The sequence below is a fragment of the Struthio camelus genome, chromosome 6 (genome assembly GCF_040807025.1).
Source record: "Struthio camelus isolate bStrCam1 chromosome 6, bStrCam1.hap1, whole genome shotgun sequence".
NCBI lineage: Eukaryota > Metazoa > Chordata > Aves > Struthioniformes > Struthionidae > Struthio > Struthio camelus.
The window spans coordinates 38,842,455-38,866,083 of NC_090947.1; the positions used below are offsets into that span (position 1 = coordinate 38,842,455).

Here is a 23,629-nt window from a genome sequence, read left to right on the forward strand (position 1 = left end):
CTTGTTTCTCTCTCAAAAAAATGCTGTTATGATGCTGTTATGAGGGGGATAATAACACTCTTCCTCTGTGAAAAAGCTCAACCTCTCTCCCCCTACTACCTCCCCCCCAGTTATTGTGCATCTTACTTTTATGGACCTGAACATTACAGGTGTTCTTGCTACTTCACACACTGTTCAAGTGTAAAGGCATAGTGATTTTTAACAATTTATTTCATAATATACAGTTCAAAGAAATACTGCAAATACTATTTAAATCAAATAAAGGATATAGTATCTACACAAAAATGGACAAACAAGTTATCTAGACAGTAGTAGTATACTAAACACCACATTGTCCTAGGCCAGTTTGCTCCTGTATTAAAAATAATTTTTGTTTTAAGAACATGAGAAAGCTGTAGAGCTTTACTGAGTCTCTCTCAAAGCCCCTGGAGAGACCAACAGGATCCAAGGATCAGGACTCCAAGGAGTTCAAGAATCTTTATACAACCCCAGACAAGCAATATGAGACTTTGTCTTTAAGAAATTAAATCAGTCATGTATGAAAAACAGATCAGTTAACAACTTTAAAATACAAAGGAAAATTTTTCTACCTTAAGCAACCAAAGAATGGTGGGAAGCTATATCTAAAACAAGATGCTAAGTTGCAGTAGTAAAAGCATTAGCCTATCTTCTTCTGGTGGCATGTGCAGCAACAAGGAGGTGTTTCTTTGCAAAGAAACGAGTACCTCTGTGCCACATTTAAAAAGCAAAATGAACCCTTACATTTTACTGAGTTCCACATGTGATCTTTTGTGGGATCTTTTGGATAGCTTTCCGTACATATATGCGATAAGGACCAGAACGAGCGCTCCAATGCCAGAAAGAGCAAAAAGCACATACAATGCAATTTCTGCGTTTTGTGATGTTAAATCTAATCCCAAAAAGCGAACGCTGTCAGCCAGCCCCGGTGTGGTGCCTGTTGGTGTCACTGTGTTGTAGGAAAACAACAAGAACATATTAGTACATAGCATCTCATGGACTCCTTCATGTACATGTGTCTTGCCTCTTCCTCCCTCTACAAGGCTTTCAGAGTTGCTGGGTAGTACTCTGGCAATAGCTGTTAATTCTTTTGACACTTGCTGGTAGTTCAGAGTAAAAGCACAACTGAGGCTCACAGTAGAGCTCTTGAGACTGGGAGAGGCAAGTAGCCTCTAGCAGCTATAGTCATCCCAAAGCTTGATACACATGGTCATTTTAAAAACAAAACAAAACCAGCAATGGTGATTACATAATTAGTATACTCCTCTGCTTCAGCGAACTTCAATGATAAAAGAGTATTTCCAAAGGCTTAGCCAAAACACTGAGTCTGTACAAGTAGTCACAATTCTTTTTTTTTTTTTTAAAACCAAAATTTGGGGAGTACTGCATTTCTGTGTTTCAGAAAGCAACTTAGGTACACCCAGCAGTGCTGTTACTCAGTTTTGCTTCTCTTTGATGAGCTTTTTACTGCCTTTGGGGGACTAGGCATGCAGCTAGGTATGTTACCACACAAAATATTTTCAAACTGGTCTAGAGTCTCATACAGAAGTAAGTAAGTGACCTAATTCTGCATTAAAAATCCTCAGTGATAATAAAGCCTGATGATTAATCAGTGCCCTTAAAACCAGAGCCCTTAAAATGTTCATTTCCTTCAAGACCACAGATTATGGGAATCTTATGGGATTACGGTAAGAAATGCCCACACCTACCCACATACTAGTTCCGCTGTGTCACTTACTTACTTACCGTCAGGCTCTGGTTCCAGACAGGGATGGGGGCCAGTTGCTGGGTCTGGAAAGCCATTGCAGCTTATGATCTGCGAGTAAAACCTGGCAGAAGCCTTGGGGAGTCGCGGCAAGTTGGGGTCTGTGCGATTCACATGATAGAGCCCAAACCTTTCAGCAAAGCCCACCGCCCACTCAAAGTTGTCCATCAACGTCCAGGCGGTGTAGCCTCGCAGGTCAACGCCATCAAGCACAACAGCTGTTACCAGGACCAAATGTAAAAGGTTAGGGGGGGGGGGTGTGGGCAGGCAACAGGCAGAGTTACAGCTAGGCACGCTGGTGGTACACAGGTATTCCCGGGTGCTACAGCAAAGCAGCTTGCTGAGTGCAGGTGAGGTTTTTGCCATGTTATCCTAGGTGTCCCTATCCTCCCCCACCCCCCACCCCCAGCCAGTTGGCTCTCAAAGGTTGCCTCAGCTCAGTTGCTTTGTGGAAGTTCTGGTCTACTGCCAAGCTACAGCTAATGCTCTACCAGGGTAGCTCAGTCAGCCAGGACTGGAGACTGTTTGTCTTTGCTAAAAAAAAAAAAAAAAAAAAAAAAAAAAAAAAGATTAAAAAAAAAAGATTAAAAAAAAAATCCAAAGCTATTATTGAATAAAGATTTAAGAACAGAAAATAAAAGCCTTCAAGATGCAACAAGTACTTCCTGAACAGCTGCCAGTTATCTCAGAGGACCAAACTTTGGGGAGGGGGCATTTACCCCATGCTGCTTGACCACTGCTTTAACTAAAACCATTTCTTTTTAAAAAGCAGTTCAGCTTCAGAAACAGCAACAATCAGAATGCAAGTGAAAAAAGGTTTCCATAACAATTACATTGGCAAGTAGCAGACCCTTCCCTTGGCAAAGGCAGCTATACAAGGAAGCTGTAGTTACCCTATTAAACCCATAGTTTGGTCTTCCTGCTTTAAGCTCATCATCCTTCCCTGTCAAAGGTCTTGGGATATCCATGACCAGCGTGTGCTAAATCCAAAGGCTCTCAAAAGCGGATGCAGCATAAACGCATATGGATGTCCGATTAGCAAATGCACTACAAGTGGTCGCTCTTTTGTTCTTCACCACTTGCGTCACATGCAGGTCAGTCCTGTTTGGAAACGCTGCTGCTTGCTAGAGCTTTCGATGATCACATTTTAAAAAAGCATTCTTACCTTTTAGGGCTTCGTTAATATAATGCCGATGGTAATGCATTCGCCAAGTATCATTGAAGTTTACAGCTCCCCTTTCTGAAATCCCATTTTCAGTCACGTAAATTGGAGGGTTGTCATACTCTTCCTTTAGCCATCTCAAGAGCTTTCGGAAGCCAAAGGGCGTCACGTTTAACCAGAAGGAACCAGAGCCCAGCCAGCTGCGGTCTGTTACTGAGGCGACGCCCCTGTGGAGGGGGACACGCTGATCACTGACAACCCTCCAGCACCCACAGCGTGACCGGCACCTCCTACCCATGGCACCGCAGCCAGCTCCGTCCGAGAACTGCTGCGCTGAGCTCTGCAGCGAGCTGAAGCATAGACGAAGCCGTGGGAAGCAGGTGAAAGCACAGAGGTCTGAGGTGGTGAAGAACTGCTGGTGCTCACATGCCTCCAAAAAGCATTTCTCATATGTGTATGCTTTAAAATTATCTTCTGCTCAAATCACCTCAAGCTGAAGATGTGATTTTAGTTCCAATCACAAGCCTGCCATGTCTTTGTACTTTGAAACCGTTTCTACTTTTCAACCTATAATCTACAATGCAGTGATTGCGCACCCCAAATTGCTATTTACTCCTACGTACAGGAATGCAAGACTGAGCCCAGTGCGCCGCTAACACTCTAAACCACAGGGGCAGGGATGGAGCAGCAAAGATCAAGGGAAAAAGTTTCACCGGGGAAGTTGCACTCAATTCCATATATTATCTATCTGTGAAAGTATTTCTGAAAACAGCTTGTGTTCTCCCACGGGTGGTTCCAAGATTTCCTTAAACAGGAGGGACTTATCATCATTTGAAACAGGGGAAGGAAATCAATATCTCTAAATATAAATCTTGACTTCTGTATATTTAAACATGAAGTGATTTAGCTGTTTAGGCTTTTAACTTAGTTTACACAGTGTGATGAGGGAACCAACTACTGCTGCCTAGCAAACAGAGCAGTATCCAGAAGTGAGGATAGTCCAGCATGTCAAATTGCATTTTGGCCAGAAAAAATGATAAATGCTATTTAAAGCTGATACCAGACCATGAGGAGATTCAGAAGTGTTGACTCCTTTCGTTTAGAAGGTGCCTTTTTTTTTTTTTTGGTGCTGGTTTAACCATTCACTTTTATAATCAAGTCTGTAAAAAAGGCCATCACCGCAGAGCGAAAAACAATAGTATCACAGTTACTTTCTGTGGACATTTTCTCTTAATGTTGGTTATAACAGCTTAATATATTTGGCTCATAGCTTTGTTTGCTGTTAGTTTACATCGCTCAGTTGGCTCAGGCTCCAGAAGTGCACATTTCGTTTGATCAATAATTTACATTCACATCTTACCTATCAGAGTCATAGGACGCAAGAGCAGCAGGATAGTTTAAGTTGTATGCTAAAACTGTAGTATAATGATTTAGACCAAAGAAGTCATATGTGCCTTTAATTCTCTGCTTTTCACTTTCAGTAAATTCTGGCAGGCTGCAACAGAAACAGAGAAAAGCATAAACCCCTCAAAATACAAGTCTTTCGAGGATTTCCCCTTCTGTTTCTATCCTCCCCCTCTTCAATCCTTTTACCTAAAGACACAAATGTTATTTACCAGTTCTACCAGTTCTACCAGGTCTTCCTTGAGCTCAAAAGTACTTTTGAGTTAGAAAAGTCAGAAACTTTTTTTCTCTAAGAGCATCTGCAAAACTGACGAGCGACCGTCATCCCTTTAAACACGGGTTTCTTCCCAGCTACGGGACCCAAGAGGGTACAGCTCACACAGTCTCTCTTCACTGCTGCAGTTTGCTAAATATAACGTCAAGAGATCTAAAAGCCCGAAGGAACGGGGAAGGAAGATGGGTAATGAATGGGCAAAAAAAGTACAACTTGACAATCTCTAACTACTAAGACGTAACCCCCCCCGCTTTACTTCCAGTGCTTGTTCAGAAGTGTATTCACGCGGGGGAGGAGGCTTTGAAGCAAAGATTGAAGGTGTCTCTAAGCAGGAATCAGGACAGCACCAAAAAGAAATCCTGGACGCTGACCAGCTCTGGAACAGGAAAAAAGAAAACTAAACTGAATGTGAGGCACTTAGGGAATGGGGACTCACAGAGCTGCCCCTTCAGCTGGATCCCAAAGGAGGGAGCAGGAACAACGTGGCTAAGACCACCCATCCATGATGGGATTTGAAGAGCCCAGGAGGTATGCTACAGAGAGCTCTCCTGGCTGTGGATGCTCCTCACAGAGGTCCTTGCCTTAGAGAGATGATGTTACCTCTTGCATGATCCTGTTTCTTAAGACAGAAAGCAATGCACTCCCCAGGCATGATGGCAGTGACGTGCCATATGGGGGAAGAAGCCCTCACAAGCATTTTGGTTATCACCTGCTTTAGCGCAACCATACGGAGATCCAGGGATGCTGTGCTCAGCAGCAGCCTGTCTCAGCTCAGCATCCTGCAAGAGCGTGACTAATTCCGACGGAGGGAAGAGTGAAACGGTGTCTCCTAGCATGCATCAACATCAAGGGGATCCCTGTCCCTGCTCGGAGGGAGCTGTCGCTAGCAGGCTCGTTGGAGACTGCACGCTCTGCATTCCTGCCTGCAAGCGCCAAAGGTGCGGCCTGCTGGCTGGGCTAAGGTGGCTAGAAAGGGCTTCACAGCAGCAGAGCAATAGGCATCGGCTACAAGAGCTCTTTTCTGCGTGGAAGTAACGGTACTTGCTTGGTCATGGCAGACGCTAACGCAGGGATGCCTCCAACTCTGGCCTCTGCATGGGCATCAATCAAAACTTCTGAATTTTCTCCCCGAGATCCACACTTTGAACACGCGCCGTGTGCGTTCAGTGGTACCAGGACTAGAAGCACAAAGGAAGGAACCATGCTCTTTCTGGAACAACATGGGAAAACCCAGAAGAGGCTGAGAACTAGCCTGGGGGTTGGGGCTCTACCATTTAAGCCCTGAAATGCTTGGCTCCCTTCCAAGGGGAGGCCACCTTTGGGATCTGAGCCCTGCAACTGAAGCCCAACGCATTATCACCACCATGATGATAGAGCAAGAACCGGAGTCAGGGACATCAAGGGTACCCTGGAGCAAGGTGTGAGTCCCCAGCTCTCTCTCAGCAAGAGGAGAGAGAAAGACCCCTTGGGAATTTGGTCCATGGGCAACCACTGCTGAAAACGCGTGCAGTACTCCGAGCAAGTTGGCGACGCCTGAGAGTTGGCGGCCTGAGATCGAGGACAAGATTTCTTCCCCAGAGGCTGGAGGGCACCTTCTCATAAAGCAAAGCACAGAGACTTTGTTATCTTATTAGCAGCAGCAACCACCAGAAAAGAAATAGACTGTAAAAATATGTGCTCAAAAATTCACGTGCTTGAGGCACACATGAAAGCATAACTCAAGCCTTGAAGAGACCTGCCTTGCTGCAAAGCACACCCCAACTCTTCCAATAGCTCCCTCATTTCAAAAACAAGTGATCTTTCACCTTTTCAGAGATGAATGATCAAGAATACCCCCAGATCTAATATACCCCACCAAACTGCTATTAAAGTGAATAGGGAAAAAAAGCATTTGCCCTGTATGTGCCTAGAAGGGGAGAGAGAAGGAAAAACATTCATGATGGAGCCCCGATAGCACAATAGGAGTAAGAATAATTAGCAGGAGTGGCAAATAATACAAGTAATTCAGAGGCACCAATAAGCTTTTGGTGCTCACGTTAACTACATCATTTTAAGAACAGTTAAAACACATTTACGTTGTCAGGAAAAGCATGGAGTTTGATGCAGATCATTTATCCTATTACCCTGAGCTGCAAACTTACTACCCCGAAGGAAGAAGTTTGGAGTTCTTCTGTGAAGATACGGCAAGATTTTCATAGTAACTCTGCAACAGAGTGATTCCAAGTTAGCAGCTCTAACAGAAAAGCAAGTTTTAGCTCAACAAATGAAACGAGCAACCATGCGCCTGGGCTCTTACCGTGACTTGCTCAGGCCTTGAGCCAGACTGCGTTCCCGAATCCTTGTTTTCATCACTTCGTTATAATCGCCATTTTTGAAAATAGGATGAGCAAACCAACCTGCAAGAAACTAAGCCAGGAAAAAAAGGCAGAGGGATAAACTACGTATCAGAGCAAATGGTTTAACTAATCCTCTCCACGTGCTGCTTTATATATAGCATCTGAATTTATAATGAACAAGCACGTGGAGGCAAAGAGATGCCTGTATAATAGCAGCAAATTTAATGAGCTTTCCACAGCGCCATACTGTTTTGTCACATTTCCGCTGCAAAGTTGACCAGCCAACACCAGAGGAGGGTGATAGGTTCCTTGCAATGACACCTCTGGCAAGTGGGGCTCACCTTTTTCTCTCCTGCTGGTGCAGTGAGATGGTGACCTGCGTTCTGGGCGTCTCCAGCACACAGAGAGGCGGGCAGGGAGACAGACAAAACGGCGAGCAGCAGGGAGAGCTGCGGCCGCACGCCTCACCGTACCTGCACGTATCGTCTGGCAGCATCACGGTCTTCCTGCTTGTACGGGTTCCTTGGCTCTGCCCAGTCAGAGTTGATGGTAATAGAGATTAATCCTCCTTGTTTTGCACGGTAGGTCTCATTGTACACGTGCCAGGCTTCGGCATGAGCCTTTATTAGGTTGTGCCCCACAACGTAGGGGGCTCGCCCTGGCCTAAGGGAGATACCTGCAGCACAGAGACAGCGATGGCAGAGGCAACAGAGCAACTATTTCTGACGAAATTTTTCATCCGCCTCTTCCGAGGGCACCACAAGGCGCAGGATGTCCACAACTGCCCCACTAGTAAGTGAATAAACAGAGCAGCACCTGGTGCCCGCGGGCCCGGCCAGCGGCCGAGAGCCCTGCTTCAGCAGAGAGGGCTGCAGCGGGCAAGGTGCGTGGGGCTCTGCATTGCCCCTGCCTCCCTCTGCTGAGGGACGCGAGCCGGCTTAGCCCTCCGCCCGTGCAGCGGCTGCAGGCGCGCCACGCGGCACAGGGAACCCCCTCCGGCTACGGGCTCTGCTGCCAGCACGGAGAGCAGAAGGCTGTGCGCTCTGGCAGCTGCCTGTCCGCGTCCCTCCCCTTCCCTTGCGCCTACCCTACAAGTGAGGCTGGCCCTGCTCCAGCCCTAATCCTTCTTCCTCCTCTGAAGGTTCAAGAGCTTTAAAAGTTGCTGCTCTGGTAACAGGGTCTGCTCCACACAACAGATGAATTTGGAGGTTGTGGAGGGTGGGGGGGGATAGAGGAGCGGTAGAAGGACGGGTCTTGGAGGCATACGGTTTTGCAGAGCAAAAGGAGGTCCCCTTCATTACCCCCACAGCAGTCCAAGCCCCACTTATCCCCACCGTACTGCCTTCCTTCCTCCACCTCTGCAAGCCCCTGGCACCTACTCTGCTGCAGCAGACGACAGCACTGGGCCTGCAGCGCTGAGAAGGCTCCGAGGTTATGCCCAGCAGACTTACCTGGAGCGGCTGTGCCTGTGCCATAGCCATACTGTGCCACGTTGTAGGGTTCATTGATGGTTATCCAAAACTTCACTTTATCTCCCAGTCTCTGGAAAAGGAGCTCAGCATACTCTTTGAACCTCTGAACTATAGTGTCGTTCTCCCAGCCCCCGATGTTCTGCAGCGCCTGCGGCAGGTCCCAGTGATAGAGAGTTACCTGTGGGGAAAGGGAGCGAGAGAAACGATTCAACCAGGCATCCAATCCACTTTCAGAAACGAGGACAATAAAACAGCCTCATCTACAAATATAAACCTGCTTTGATTTGCACAGTTACGGTTGCTAACGGGCACGTACTGATTTATAGTACACTAAGTGCCCTCTAACACGCGGTGTTCAAGTTCATAGCGATCCTGCGTACGCTCAAAGTACCTCCCTGCCAGCGTTTCAGTTTTTTAGGATGTGGGGAAATGACTAACTCGAGGGGCATGCCTGATTGTGACGGTCAAGCCTTTACCTCCAGCCTTACCAAAAAAAACCCACAACCACCTTGTAATAGCAAGAACTCAAGCCAGTCAAGAGTTGCTGTGCCTGCACCGACTCTCAGACGAGAGAACAGCCCGGTAAAATACCTATTTGGTTTGCTGCACCTATCTGACCACTCTAGAGCAAGACCACAAAGACACAGCTCGGCTCAGGCACGAGCTGATGCTTGCACGCATGCGGCGTGTGGTGCAGCCACCACCCACCCGGGCGGCTGGGAGCTCTCACTGGTGCTCAGCAGCTACCAAGGCAGAAGCGTTGGCCACCTTCCCTCCTGGCGAGCTTATCTGTCAGAGCGCAGAGGCCAAAACAAAGGAGGAAAAGGCTGTTTTTTTCCAGCCACCCCGCTGTATCGTTTCAATAACGGATACAGTAGCTACAGAGCAAAGCTTTGGACAAATAAGGGAAACAACCCCAGACAAAAAAAACCCCACACAATTATCTGTACTTCTTATGCAAGTCATTAAGTTTTGAATTAAATTCGCATTAGGATGGACTGTCCTATTACAGTTATGCTACACCTACTGCTGAGCTTAGCAGGTGATTTATCATCCAAAACATTCCCAGCGAGGAATCCAAATATTCCAACCTGTCAGAATCCGACCGACCTGACCGAAAACCTACTTGGCTAAGCAAAGAGTGTCTTAATGAGCTAAAATACAAAAAAGTAAGCATGTAAAAAGCGAAGGCAACAGGGACTGCTTGTATGGGGACAGGTCAGACTACCCTGAGGGGGTCGAAAGGGCTGGCTGATGCAGCTGTGAGATCACTGTCCGGTATCTGAGAAAATCACGGTGACCAGAGATTGCCGACTCCTGGGAAAAGAATAAGGTTACCCGCTCTGCCACGAAAGGCAAGGGGGAGCTGGCCTCACCTTAGTCCCTGGAAAAATCACTGAGCAGGTCCTTGTGGAATCCACTTCCGAACACACGAGGAACAAGAAGGCGATTGGAAACAGCCAACAGTAAAGTTACTGTGACCTTTCTAGGGAGTGAGGTAATTTCTAATCTATCGCTATAACCCCAATTCATTTGTTTATGCCAAAAAACACATTTCCTTGTGGAATACAGTGAAAAGCAATTTCCCTATGAAGGAGGGAGTAGACTGAAACACACACATGCGCTTTGAGCGTCAGACATGGGTTCTGCTACTAGCCTACATATCACCCCATCCTGAGCTGTCTTGAACAGCCTGGGAAGTCTGAAGGGACTGAGGGTTTCCTCTACGTAGGCATCAGAGCACAGGAATCAGGCAGGGAAATCCAAGAGTCAGGGTTTAATCTCTGACATCGGGAGAATTCTCAACTCCTGCATTTTGTCAGATTTCCAGACCGTTTTTACTATTACCTGAGGCGTAATGTTAGCTGCCAGAAGAGCATCAATAAACCTTTCATAGTAGTTCAGTCCCGCTTCATTGACGTAGCTGGTGGTCCCATCCGGGAGAATGCGTGACCAGGAGATCGAAAAGCGATAGTGGGACACCTTGAGGCTCTTCAGCATTTCCACGTCCTCCTCAATCTTGTGGTAGCTGTCACAAGCTATGTCTCCGTTATCATCATTGCTGATTTTCAAGGGAGTGTGAGAATACTGGTCCCAAATGCTAAGTCCTTTCCCATCTGCTCTCCATGCTCCCTCAATCTTTAATTATAGATTGGGAGGAAAAAAAAATTGTTAGTAAACCCCAAACTTCAGAGTTGGCCTAGCAAATAATTCAGCCTTGTTAGTCTTAGTGGCACCACCACCCAGTATTTTGACTTACCCGTTTAAGATTAAAAACGGTAATGTTTTTGCTACACCAAAGCAGCAAGACCTCTTGGGCCTCAAAGCAGGATCACAGATATCAGCGATATCTGTTGTAAGTACAGTATCACAGAAACAGATATCGTTTCAATTCCGCTGCTGCTCAGTGCCAGCTGGCACTGGTGAAGCCAGTGCTGCTGTCCCAGGTCCCATGGCACAGCCATGCCCTTAAACATCCTCAAGTTCTGCACTTTTGTGGCGGTTGTTAGAGTACTCCTCCATTATGCTAACACCTGATGTTACAAAAGCTCTAGGTGTCTCATCCAAAATGAATCAGCTGTCCACCAGTACTTTAAGAGTCAGTTTTCGTCTCCTAACCTGATATGCTGCAGTTGCTACGCTCCAACAAAAGTTCTTTGGAAACTCCCCGTATAAAAATTCATCTTCTTTGGGCAACAGGATACCGTTATTGCGGATGATTTCTGAATAGTACACAGCAGAGCGCTTTGGGGTTCTTGGCCTGTTGGGATTATCAAAATCAACCTGGTGCAATCCAAACCTTGGATCATACCCATTCAACCATTCAAAGCTATCCATGAAAGACCAAGCGACGTATCCTCGCAGATTAACACCATCCAGCTTGTAAGCTGCAAGCATATATGTTAAGAGATGTTAGACCAAAACCGGTGGAAGAGCATCAGTACTGCATCACACATTAAGCGAACGGCAAGCAATTCACATGCAGACACGTACACACCTTCATAAAGCTGGCATTAGGTAACTAAAAGACAAATAGCCACAGAAAGGAGGGCATAAAAAGAAACTGTATCTTTGTATTGTGTTCAGAATATTTAAAGACCGATACCAATTGCTTATAAAAGCTACTCCTCAGTAGAAGAAATCAAGCAGAAGTTCAGAGGGGAGAGGCACAGATACAAAACACAACGACAGAATAAAAGCAAATACTGGTACCTTTTAGAGCTTCGTCAATGTACGTTTTGTAGTAAAATATCCTGGCATTGTCATCAACATCTGACTTGGTCTTTATCCCCACCCCGTTCTCAGTGACGTACATTGGGGGATCTCCATATTCCTCTTTGATCCAGTTCAGCAGCCTCCTCATCCCCCACGCCACAGCCCGAAGTCCAGCAACTGCTGAGGAAGGCCAGGAGCTGTCAACCTCTACTGACATTTCCTGGTCATACTCATAAGAGAAGGGCTTCAGTCGGGTTGTTGCGTGGGTTACAATTTTGGAGGTGTAGGTGTTGAAACAGAAAACGTCTGCCGTGCCCCTGATGTATTCACGCTCCTCAGCTGTGAAAACCGGTAGGCGGGACGATGGTAGGTTCTGGAGCTCGCTCCTGTTCCCAACTGTCCATTTCATGACGTCAGGATAGTCCCCATTTTTGAAGATCGGGTGTGCAAACCACCCCAACAAAAACTGCATGTACCTGTCTGCAGCTTCTATGTCCCTGGGGTCGCTTGGTGTCTTCGGCTCAGTCCACTCGACGTTAAGGCTCAGAGAAATGATCCCTCCCTGACTTGCTCTATATTTGCGATCATATGTGTGGTAGACCCTGGCGTGAGCTTTCAGTAGGGTGTGCGCAACCCTGTAGGGAGCGTTGCCAGGGTCATTGACGCCGGGTGGAAATTTCTCAGTGCCGTAGCCAACCCAGGCAACGACTTGGGGTTCATTGAATGTCAGCCAGAACTTCACCCTGTCCCCAAAGGTCTGGAAACAGAAGTCTGCAAAACTATCAAACAGTTCAATCAGTGCACTGTTCTCCCAGCCACCAATGTCCTGCAGAGCTTGTGGCAGGTCCCAGTGGTACAGTGTGACCATCGGAGTGATGTTGTTTGCAACCAGTCCATTAATGAGGCGGTTATAGTAGTCAACTCCATGGCTGTTTATTGAATTGTTCCTTCCGCTAGGGAAAATCCGAGGCCACGACAGAGAGAAACGGTAGCTCTTTACCCCCAAGGCTCTCAGCAGGTAAAGATCTTCCTCCACTTTGTTGTAGCTATCGCAAGCTATATCTCCAGTATCATTATTATTTATGTTCCCTGGGACATGGGTGAAAGTATCCCAAATGCTGGGTCCTTTGCCATCAGCATCCCAACCTCCTTCTATCTGGTAGGCAGAAGTAGACACACCCCACATAAAGCCCTCTGGGAAGGTGCCATAGAAGTACATATCCCTTTCAAACTTTGTTTGGGATGAAAACTTCTCCCAGACAACCTTTGCCTTTGAGGGAACTTCAGAGGCTGGTAAATTCGGCAGTCTCGATGACATGGGTAGCTCAAATGCCACCGGGGTAGAAAGTTTGTCCAAGACTTCGGATGGGAAACCATTCTTTTCAATAACACTGGAGTAGAAATAAGCAGATGCCTTAGGGGTCCTTGGTCTGTTGCTATCTTCAAAATTCACATAATGTAGCCCAAATTTTAGGCTGTACCCCATTGGGCCTTCAAAGCCATCAACCAGGGATCGAGTAATGTATGACTGAACATCAACTGTATCTAGTTTTACCGCTGTCACAGAAACAGTACAAGACCCTGTTAGTTATTTGAACGTTTTCTGAACGCAAGTACAAACACAACTGAGGGTAACAGCCAAGTAGCTAAATATCTACAAACGAGCTTTTAGGCACAAAACCAAAACAACTAAAGTATCTGACAAGAGCAGCAGTCAGTACTGTAATGGGAGCTCATTAAATGCTTAGTGACAAAAATGGATCAAAAAAGAAATATTAGTCAAGAGATATGTCAGTACAGGACTCTGCTGCCACTGGTATCTCATTCCCTATATTCTTGTTTTCAAGCACAATTGCTCAGTTTAAATATATGGATCACTTCTAGATTTACCACTGTAGTTAAACTGAAACATGTATATTTAGTGCTTGTCTATCTTCCCTGGGTACAGAAGACTTTCTTTTTGCAGGGCAACGTATCCAATACTAGCAGAGGCAAGTCCAGCTTCCTTCCTCACGTTGCCTACAAAAAAGAAAAGTACTAGATCTCTCATTCCAGAGGGTTCGTGTCCCAGATACGGTCTGTCTTCTGTACTTCTGCTCAGCCATAACTGCTATGCTGTTTTGTTTTCTGCAGCTCTTTTCACACAAATATCAGTACGTTGAGAACTAGCTCAAGAAGATCAAATGCTATTTACTGATCACCTCTTAGGAGAGGATGAGTAAAATCTGTATTTGTCGTTTCCTGACCTGCTTAGAACTGCAGTCATTAATATTATTTTTGTCAATACATACATAAGTTGACAAGGTACAGGCGTACCTTGAATCTCTTGCTCAAAATCGAGATATAAATATCTCCCTATAAATTCTAGACTGAAACGGTATAGGATGCTGTCAGTTAGATCCACTTAATCAACGAAGACATAGTTCCATCCTAATCTATAAGACCTGTACAGGTAAAAACTTGCCAGCAGTCAAATTATCTTCAGGGAAGCTGAAGTATATAAACAGTCATCCCATAGAGAAACTGACCTCAGGGTCCAGCCCTATTTATCTGCATATATGAAAATCCTATTCCCATATCTAAATAGAATGGAAAATCCCACATCTGGGCACCAGATAGCCTCGAGTTTATAAGGTCACACTGCTGGCTTCAGTGAGGCAGCTGACTTCACATCACTACACAAATGGTGATATTTTAAAGCTAACCTTGGTGGAAGCAAAAAAACAAACAAACAAACAAACACACACACACACACTAGTTGCCATCATGAAAACAAAATAAAACAAAAAACAAAACGACTACCCCTTCCCTCCCCTGTTCTCCATACCTTTTAGAGCCTCATTGATGTACCGGCGGAAATAGTCCACTCGCAGAGTGTCATTAATAACATCCCCTCCGTCCTGCGTTGGCATACCGTTTCCTGCTATGTAAATCGGGATCTTCGTCCCTGTGTACTCCTGCGACACAAACTTCAGCAGCCTTCTTAATCCCCAAGGGACCACATGGATCCAAGGGGAGGCAGTCTGTGGCCACGAAGGATCTACATGCAGGGAGAAGTTCCCAATGCTCTCGTAGCCTGGAGTGCAGGTGCTGTTAGTCACGGCACTAACCAGGCGGGAAGTGTAATGAGAAAGACCAAAGAAGTCTGCAGTCCCTTTCACCCAGGACTTCTCCTCCTCAGTAAACAGAGGCAGCTGGGCAACTGTCGCGGAGCACTGCTGGTTTACTTCCTGGATCTGAGCTTTCAGGATATCTGGGTAATCACCGTTAACAAATATAGGGTGAGCAAACCAGCCAAGCATGAACTGCAGGTACCTCTCAGATGCTCTCACATCCTCAGAGTTGGTTGGAGTCTGGGGTTCAGCCCAGTCTGAATTCAGCACCAGCCCTACCTTTCCCAGCTGCTGAGAACGGTATCTGTCATTATACAGGTGCCAGACCTTGGCATGAGCCTTGAGAATCGTGTGAGCCACCTGGGGGCAGAAAGCAGAGGAAGTGCATCACATAGCTTTGCACAAGAACTCCTAGAACTCGAGATTATTGCTGTGCGAGAACGACGCCTCCTTCTGAAACAAGAAACCCTGACAAAACAAATAATCACGACCAGAGAGTGCAGCAGAGAAACTGTTTTGAATTAAGGAGGGAAAGAACCTGGCTATCTGAGCTCCAGGGGTCAACACCAGCTTTTAGAAAGGAGAGATTAAAAAAAGATGTCCAGCATCCATTAACTACCCCATTTTCTTTCAAATATCCCAAATTCAACAAGCAAATAATTGTCTCAGAGGCCACATGAAGCTCTAACACAGCTAAAGTACAGAACTGGCAAAGGAGAACAACACAACAGCAGCAGCTGTGAGATCCTAACTATTGCTATGTCCTTACCTTGTAAGATGCTACTCCAGGGTCAGTAATTCCTGGGGGATGCTCTCCGGTGCCATAGCCAGCATAGCTGATAACCCAAGGCTCATGAAAAGTAATCCAGAACTTGACCCGATCCCCAAAGGTTGCAAAGCAGAAATCTGCATAGTTTGCAAAAGCTTCTATGATGCTTTCGTTCTGCCAGCCACCGAGAACCTGCAGAGCTTGCGGGAGGTCCCAGTGGAACAGAGTCACCATGGGCTCAATGTTAGAGTCTAGCAAGCTGTTAATTAATTGGTTATAATAATCCACACCCTTGGAGCTGATGCTCTCATTGGTGCCAGCAGGGAAAATTCTGGGCCAGGATACAGAAAATTTATATAGTTGGGGCTGAAGAGCCCTGAGCAGATAAACATCATAGCTGGTTTTATAGTAGCTGTCACATGCCACATCTGTTGTTTGATTCATGTAGACATGGCCTTCATGCCCAAACTGATCCCAAATGCTCTCTCCTTTCCCATCCTCTGCCCAAGCTCCTTCAATGTTAAAGGCACCTGTGGATGTGCCCCAGAGGAAACCACTTGGGAAAACATCCTGCAGAAAAGAATCCCTCTCCAGTTCAGACTGGTTAGCAAACATTTCCCAGACGGTTTGATAGGAGGAGCCGGGGGCAAGAACAGCAACTGGCTTCTCCTGTAGAGTATTTGTTATGCTGGAAGCAGAAGAATAAAAAGATATTACAGTCTCCAAGGAGGATAAAAGGATTATTTGCTTTCCATTCAGCTCACACATGCCATGCAGGGTATAGTTCCTCTTTCATCTGATCAATCCAACTTACTGCCATTCAGCTGGCAGATAAAGCGGACGTGCAACGAGCTAACCACAGAGCTGCTCAAGAGCGCTGTATCTAAAGCGTTTCTTTGCAGGTAGACTCGCATAATTCACTATACCTAGGTGAAAGATGCAAACAAAATCCTCGCAGCATGTGGTAATTTCACATGCTTCAACTACCGCAGGGGTTTTTAGATAAACTAAAACCAAGCAACACTGCTTATGTAATCCTTAACCTCCCCTTGCACAGTGATACGTATCTGTAGGCCTGATTATCTTTTGACCTAGAAAAGGCACCACTTTTTTTTTTTTTTAAAACGCTATTTTACTCTTGAAAAGCAAAAGGCTTGGAGAACTACCTTTTACTAGAGACTTAAAGGTGCAATCTGGGTGACCCAGAGGTGCGGTGAGAGAGGATTACATGACATATTTACCCGTAATAGCAAGAGACTAGACTCAGCAGAAAGGCACTCCTTTCCAGGTCTTTCAGCAACTAGCAGCAGACTTTTCCACTAAACATGTCTTATGTCCGTCTAGCATATTTGTTTCTAGAGGATACCACTTTCCTATAGTATCTGATTTAAGGGAGGAAAACTGTACCTTAAAACATGATTTGATGAGAAGTCCAAGAATTCATTAACATCATACCCAATCGTACGTGCCTTTTCTTTATTAATGGCTGAAAAAAAAACCAAACAAACAAGAAGCGATGGACTTGGTCACAACTTAGATCCCACAGATTGCACGACACTAGATAAGCATGCAACTACACCTTTTGAAACAAAGTACTTTGCATAAATCACGGCTATTTTTCTCAGGCCCAATACATTGGGTTTTTATTCTGTATTTGCAATTTCTTATTAAAAAAAGAAAAAAAAAAGATAAGATTGGGGAGGAGGGGATTTCCTGCTTCCCTGTCCTCTACATTCACCATCTGCCTTCAATTTTCCAAAGTTATAAAGAAACCATATAATTATTTCAACAAATAGGAAGTGTCTGGCCTGGACAACTTTGAACTCCCTCCGTAATTTCCCATTCAGTGCCTAGCTACAAAACCTCCTCCCTCTTGAAACACTTCACTCACCTGTGACAATAGAAGCCACTGGTATGAATGGATTCTCTTCCATGGAACTACAATCAAGGAATTTCAGACTAAAAAGCAAAATCTCCGTGTCCTTCCAGATATTCTACAAAAACCAAAGTCAAACAGAGTTGTATGGAAATAAATACAGGCCAGCTAGTGAAACCATGCTCTTGGCATTTGTTGCTTTTAACAGAGAATATGAAACATCTACAAGACCGAGCATCAAGGATAAAGTTTTTCAGAGCTAAATTCATAAATCAAAGCAAGCATTAAATACCGCCAATTACTTTTCTTTGACCCCTCCAAAACCCCCATGCAAATCAAAGCATACACCCCAGAAGCTTTTGGTGTTTGACTTTTCATTGAGAAGGCACAGGGAAGCACGTTCTTTTCAGAACGCTTACTTGGTAAGAATCCATTGCCATAAATGTTTGGCCCACTTCAGATTTTTGGAGTAATTACACCATGCTGGGACCTTAAAGAGAAGAAGTCTACTGGGTGGCTCCTTGCCACGCAGTTGCTGGGTGACTCTCGCTTCACACTTTTTAAGAATGCAACTCACTACCAGAGGTTTTACTATCAGCTGCTAGCCTATAACATCACTGACATCGTCGCTGCCACGTGATGCAATCCTTCTTCAAACTCGTCCTCATTAACATTTCTAGCACTGACTCTACCGTTGAGGAGAGGTTGAGGAGTTGAAACGTTTGGAAGTACAGCTGCAGAACCAACTCTAGAATAAAATGGTATCTTTTTTTATGTAAGGCTACTAGCCTAACAGCTTATCAAACACTTAGGATGTGAGACAGAGCAATTGTCAGTCCTGGACAAAAGAATTAGCCATTCCAGCTACTTAGTGAATCAGTGAGCACTGACCAAATTGATCGTTTCCAGAGCTTTCAGACACCTGTTTTTAAGTCAAAATAACAGTGAGCAGCATGCAGCTGTTTCCTAGCTGCTGTATGAAATCAGAACTGTGTAGAAACGCATCAAGGAACATGGAGTTCCCCTTCTATTTATGGTCTGTTTTCCACCTCTGCAATTCTATCACAATCTTAAGCATTTTAAATATTTTTAAGGCTCTTCCAAGGATGACATGTAGAGAGTTTCCGCTTCTTGTTCTTCATTTGTGGCCTGGTAATCGCTCTTCTGTTTATAGGGAATAACTATCTTGCTACTGGTACACAGAACAGAGAGAGTTAACTAAGAGCCTTGCATATTCTCTTCTGGCTGCTCTTCACTTTGCTATATGACCCTGACCATGGCATACAATCTCTGTGCTCTTCTCTGCAGAAGCATGGATCACGCAGGCCTAGGTTCTGGAGGATCTGAGAGAGCAAATTAGGAATTTCCTTGAACTCATAACGTGAGAATTGCTATAGTGGAACTTCATTGCAAAGAAAGTTGTTACAGATGTTTTCTGAAGTACAACAGACTTACAAGGGTGATGATGGATTTGCCCCATCTGCTCTGCTACTAATATTTCATCTCAGGAATATATTGATCTACTCTACTCCTTTGGGAGCGCTTGAAATGGAACATCTAGATGTGTGCATCTTTAACATACATAGTATACTAAAACACATTATTGAGGTTTTCCAGAAAAAAAGAAAGTAACTTAAAAATATTAAAGATATGATCTTGCCCTCAGCTAGAGGGGTGAAAATACCAGAAGTATTTGGAGCTGGATAAACTGAAAGCAAATTTGAACTTCATCAGTCTAAAGCAATATAAAAATTCAGGAAATGCAATGTTCATTTTAACATTGTACATAAAATTACCTGGAATTCACCCAATTTCACATAGAAATCTGCTTCACTTCCACAATTGTAATGGAGGTTGAGAGACAGAAAGTCTAATGAATCCTGGAAACAGCAAAATAAAAAAATTATCCTGGAGAAAAACATATATATTTTTAACATAATACCTGCAAAAAATAAAATAGCTGACAAGGTTGATATAAATATGTTGTTCAAATAAGAAGTCATACAGCTATAATGGAGGCCTGCACAATATAACAGGTACTAACTGGATAGCATGTGAGAAGTTTTTTTTTTTTGGTCTCTTTTTCTGAACCACAATGAAAAATCTTAGAAGCATTAGAGTTGAATTGAATTATAAGAGTACTTTAATATTCGCTATTTACAACCGCATCTTAAATTAGTAAGACTGAAGGAGTCTATGTTTAATCAGGTGGAGAAACCTTGGCAACTAATGAAGTGGTTCAGGAAGGCCTTATCAATAAACTTTTGGGGAAAGTCCGCTTCAGATATCTTCGATCATTCCAAACTACAAGTGTTATCCCATTTAAGTCAGCAAGGTTCAACAGCATAGGCAGTATTCTTTTATTAAACCAGCTAATAAAGTTGGGAAAAAAAAAAAAAAAACAGTAAGCTTTCAGTAATGTTTTCAGTATGCAATTTTTGTTCTAGTTTAGTCAGCTCATCTAATAAAAGATCCTTCCCCTCCTTACAAACCATGCCTTGCTTATGTCCTTAAAATTTCATGTCTGCAACATTACTTACTATTAAATTTTAAAAGATTGTGAATGCAAGTCCAAAACCTGCACTGCATCCCACATCAGCATCCTCTGCATGAACAAACTAGTAATGGAAGGTTTGGTCCTTACAGAAAGGATGTCATCATCTTTGTAGAGATTAGATTCTCCTCGTGCTGTGCTGTCCCTGTACACCTAGACGACCTAAAGCTCAGGAAGTGCTTTAACAGAACAGATTTAGTGGATTTTTAAAAATAATGGTTATTTAAAATATGTTTTTTATTTCACGGTGCATTTAGTTGACTTGCACAGAAGATAAAAATGGATACATTTTTTGCAGACACCTTGTCAGGTAAGCACGTGTATTGCTACAACTGCCAATTATGAGAGGAAGTATGTCTCTATATACTTTAACCAATACTTACTAGCCAAAAAAAGGATGATCAAGTAGTTTTTTAAAATCAGTGAGCTTCACACAATCAAACTAATCAAATAAATAAAACAGACCAATAGATAAACTTTATTTAAGTTGCAATAGCTTGCTTGATCCTGTACATAAAAGTGTTAACCTGATGAAATTATTCCCTTTTGGAAGTCGTTTCTATCAAGGTGTTACCTGCAGAGAAACTGACAGCAGTTCTGATGAAGTGCTATCCAAGATGTGATCCATTCCTAAAGCAATGGACAGTTTTCCATCTTGAAAGAAAAGAGGCAGCCTATTAGTGCATTCAGAAGGGCAAATGAAAGACTACAGTTCATTGTAACTATTTTAAAATCAGTTGGAAATTTTTGAAGACGTTGATCATTAGAGACAGTGCCCCGAGTATCTGATTAGAGATTACCCGCTGTGATTTTTATATGAGCGGTAACGATAACGCTGTTGCTTGGAAGAAGGAGGATCTGAATGCAACTGTCCAGTGGGGTCCCTTCCACTCTATGCTTATAAGCAAGATCTTTAATTTTCATGACTTCGGCAGTTCCTCTATGGTGGTTTAATTTTTTTCAAGTTAATGCTGAGCCAGATGATTTTTAAGAAAAGCATACAAAACTGCAAAATGTTATATATTTTTTCTCAACTGTTTGGCTATCATTCCAAGTAACATGCAATTACCAGTAAGTTATAAACAATTATCAAAATGATGGATTTGAAGGAACCTGCTACTCAAATATTTCTATGCAACTCCAAGACCAGAGATTCACACATATTCACACACAGAGATTGCATGTAGCAGTTGCCATTTAATCCCATCGCAAATTATTTGTGAAAAGGTCGTACAGACAAGTCCCTCCCCGGTTCCCTTTACCTGCTGGCGAGTATTTCTCATGGTAGACTTGATAAGCTCTGTCATGAGCGTCAGCTAGGGCCTGCACGCGGGACTGGTGGTCGTCGTAAGGCAGGCTCTTCAGGACCTCCGGCACGGCGCTGAAGGTGAGCCACACGTCAACCAGGTCCCCAAAAGAACGGAAGCTGAACTCTGCGTATTCCACAAACAGGTCGGCAAAGCCGCCGGCCTCCCCGCGCACAGCCCGCGCGGCCACAGTGCTGGGCACACGCCGCTCATGCAGAACCACCACTGGCCGGAGGCTCGCGGCAGCCAGGGTCTCGAGCAGCTCCCGGTACCACCGCACTCGGGCTTCATCCGGCCTCCTAGCGTCCCCCTCCGGAAGGATGCACGCCCATGGCAGGAAGATTTTGTAGTGCGTCACCCCGGCTTCACGAAGGTGGGAGAGATGCAGGGGCAGCTCAGAAGGCACAGGATCTTGTTGGCACAGGTACTCCTGGGCCTCGCTCCCACCAGGGTCCTGAGCTTCTTTGGGTAGGACTTGGTTCTGCGGATGCAAACTATTTACTAGCTCCCTGGGTAGTGGTCCAGCAATGGCAATAAAATTCTGAGCTAATCCTCTGTCTAGCCCAAAGCTGGGAGAGGCTAACAGGAAAAAAGAAAAGACTGTCTTATATACCAGCTCCATCTCTGCACCTCCTTCAGAATTATTTCATATTATTTATACTATAGCAGAAATAATATTTAACTGAAATTATCTATTGCACAGATAAATGTTCCCAGAACTAACTGGCACTAGAATGATAACCTATCAGGACTTTCAATAGATAGATAAGCAGACCGACCGAGCCAAAAAACACCAAACAACTAGTTGGAGAAAGGTCATGTGGAAACACCGGATTAACATTTTCTGAGATGCTCAGGTTCCCCTTTACACTTGAACATAAATGGACATCTGCTAATACTGCCTGTATTTCAGAGGAAGATAAAACAAAAAGCAGATAATACTTTTCATCTCCTCCTCTTGGCTTTTTTTGCCTTAAGAGGAATCCCAGCACGCCAAAAAAAAAAAAAAAAAAAAAAAAAACAGGAGCAGAGTTACCTTTGCTGCAAGGGCTGGGAGCCTCCAGGGCTCAGGGTGGGCAGCACAGGAAGGAGGTGTGCTTGTGCTACGATACTTGGGCACATAAAGGAAATGCGTGACGTGGCATCTTACCTATTTGGAAGGAAAAGTGGTTGTTATGTGAATTCAGGCAGCAGCAGCAACGTGCGTGTTTTGTGGAGCTAACCCCAGACCTGATAACATCAGGGAGTCCAAATGCTATAATTTATTGCTTTCCAAAGTACTCCTTCCTCTAGCCTTGAGAACGCATGCTCTCTCAAGTAGAGTGAATACACAGAGCACCTGAACTGCAGTGAGGAGGAGAAAACCCTACCTTGCTACATTCAAATACAGCAGAATTGGAGAGCTGAGAGCATTTGCCTGAACCTGCTCTCTGCGTTGCCTTAACGTACAGCATGTTTAAATCAACTATTTCTTTGAACAACCAGTTCTTGTCTGAAACACAGCTGGAAGCAGCTAGTTAATTTACTGCTCTGTCAAACATCATCTTTATTATTTATGTTACAGTAGAAACTGCCACTGAACACTTGCTCTTTTTTCAGGAGAGCCCACATTTCATCGTTTTGCTTACGCAGGGATTGCGATTTGTGCACTTTTACATTCCGTTCCATCCGATTCCAAGATGACTTTTTTTTTTTTTTTTTAAAGGGAGCCTTAAAAACCTTGTTGAAATATTGTGCTTGCTGTTCTGAGCGCCTGGCTAAGAACTTTTTTTTTTTTCTGATGGATGCAATAAGTGCTTAAATAGAAAATTTACAGCACCACCTGCTGCTTTCCACCTTCCCACCCCCCCCCCCGACTAGAGCAGTGTTAACTCCAGAAAGAACGCCCCTCCTACCCAAAGACACATATAGTACTGGTGGGAAAGACAAAGTAGAAAAATTATTTCTTTTCCCACGTGAAAAACGTTTATTATCAAAGACTGAGGGGACAGAGACCCACACATAATGAAGTACAAACATCTCCTCAGTCTCCAAGAAGCCTTTTAAAGCTCAAAAGAGGATGGATCTGACAGATCTGACAGCAGAAAGAGTAGTATAAATAACCTGCAAATATTACTTAGCTAGACAACAATATAGCCTCTATATGCTTTAATTAATGCTAACCAAGGAGGCCAATTTACTCACCAGCTAAAATTAGTTCAGGTTCATGGGATTAATCTATTAAAGTAAATCAGCACTCAGTTCAGTTAGATTGAGTTCAAACTGCAATAAGAAGTTACTTACACCTGTAAATAAAGAAAATAAATTACTAATCAAACGCAAGTTAACGAAAGGAATTCCAAAAAAACATACGCAAGGATCAC

The 23,629-nt window shown here is 44.3% G+C and overlaps 2 protein-coding genes across 4 annotated transcripts in view; one reads left to right on the plus strand and one right to left on the minus strand.

Moving 5' to 3' along the window:
* Positions 1-3,076, plus strand: part of UBXN4 (UBX domain protein 4) — a 20,250-nt gene extending 17,174 nt beyond the window's left edge. Inside the window, exon 14 of the mRNA XM_068949250.1 lies at positions 2,956-3,076. The gene's annotated coding sequence lies outside the window, so the exon portion shown is untranslated. The remainder of the gene's footprint in view (positions 1-2,955) is intronic.
* Positions 193-21,942, minus strand: LCT (lactase). Of its 3 annotated transcripts, XR_011141981.1 has the most exons (18): positions 21,222-21,941; positions 20,534-20,613; positions 19,202-19,285; positions 17,421-17,523; positions 16,937-17,015; positions 15,530-16,217; positions 14,475-15,120; positions 11,645-13,204; positions 11,051-11,319; positions 10,280-10,570; positions 8,411-8,609; positions 7,433-7,635; positions 6,920-7,029; positions 6,765-6,826; positions 4,306-4,440; positions 2,949-3,172; positions 1,765-2,001; positions 193-967 (listed from the first exon to the last, which is right to left on the minus strand). XR_011141981.1 is itself a non-coding variant. In XM_009677370.2 (17 exons), the coding sequence occupies exons 1-17, from the start codon at positions 21,886-21,888 to the stop codon at positions 759-761; spliced, it is 5,784 nt and encodes a 1,927-aa protein (XP_009675665.2). In that variant the 5' UTR covers positions 21,889-21,935; the 3' UTR covers positions 193-758. The 3 variants fall into 3 exon arrangements, 2 of the variants coding, with proteins under 2 accessions (XP_009675665.2, XP_068805345.1); XM_009677370.2 differs by lacking the exon at positions 6,765-6,826 and having other exon boundaries at positions 21,222-21,935; XM_068949244.1 differs by lacking the exons at positions 193-967; positions 1,765-2,001; positions 2,949-3,172 and having other exon boundaries at positions 4,228-4,440; positions 21,222-21,942.
* Between the last annotated feature and the right edge of the window lie 1,687 nt (positions 21,943-23,629).

Excerpts from the sequence above, each read along its gene's own strand:
- LCT (XM_009677370.2), bottom strand. The coding sequence starts at position 21,888 with ATGGAGCTGGTATATAAGACAGTCTTTTCTTTTTTCCTGTTAGCCTCT. Across the intron at positions 13,205-14,474 it reads CATCAATGAGGCTCTAAAAG|CGGTAAAACTAGATACAGTT; the intron begins GTATGGAGAACA and ends TTTCTGTGACAG. Across the intron at positions 7,636-8,410 it reads CACAGGCACAGCCGCTCCAG|GTATCTCCCTTAGGCCAGGG; the intron begins GTAAGTCTGCTG and ends TCTGTGCTGCAG.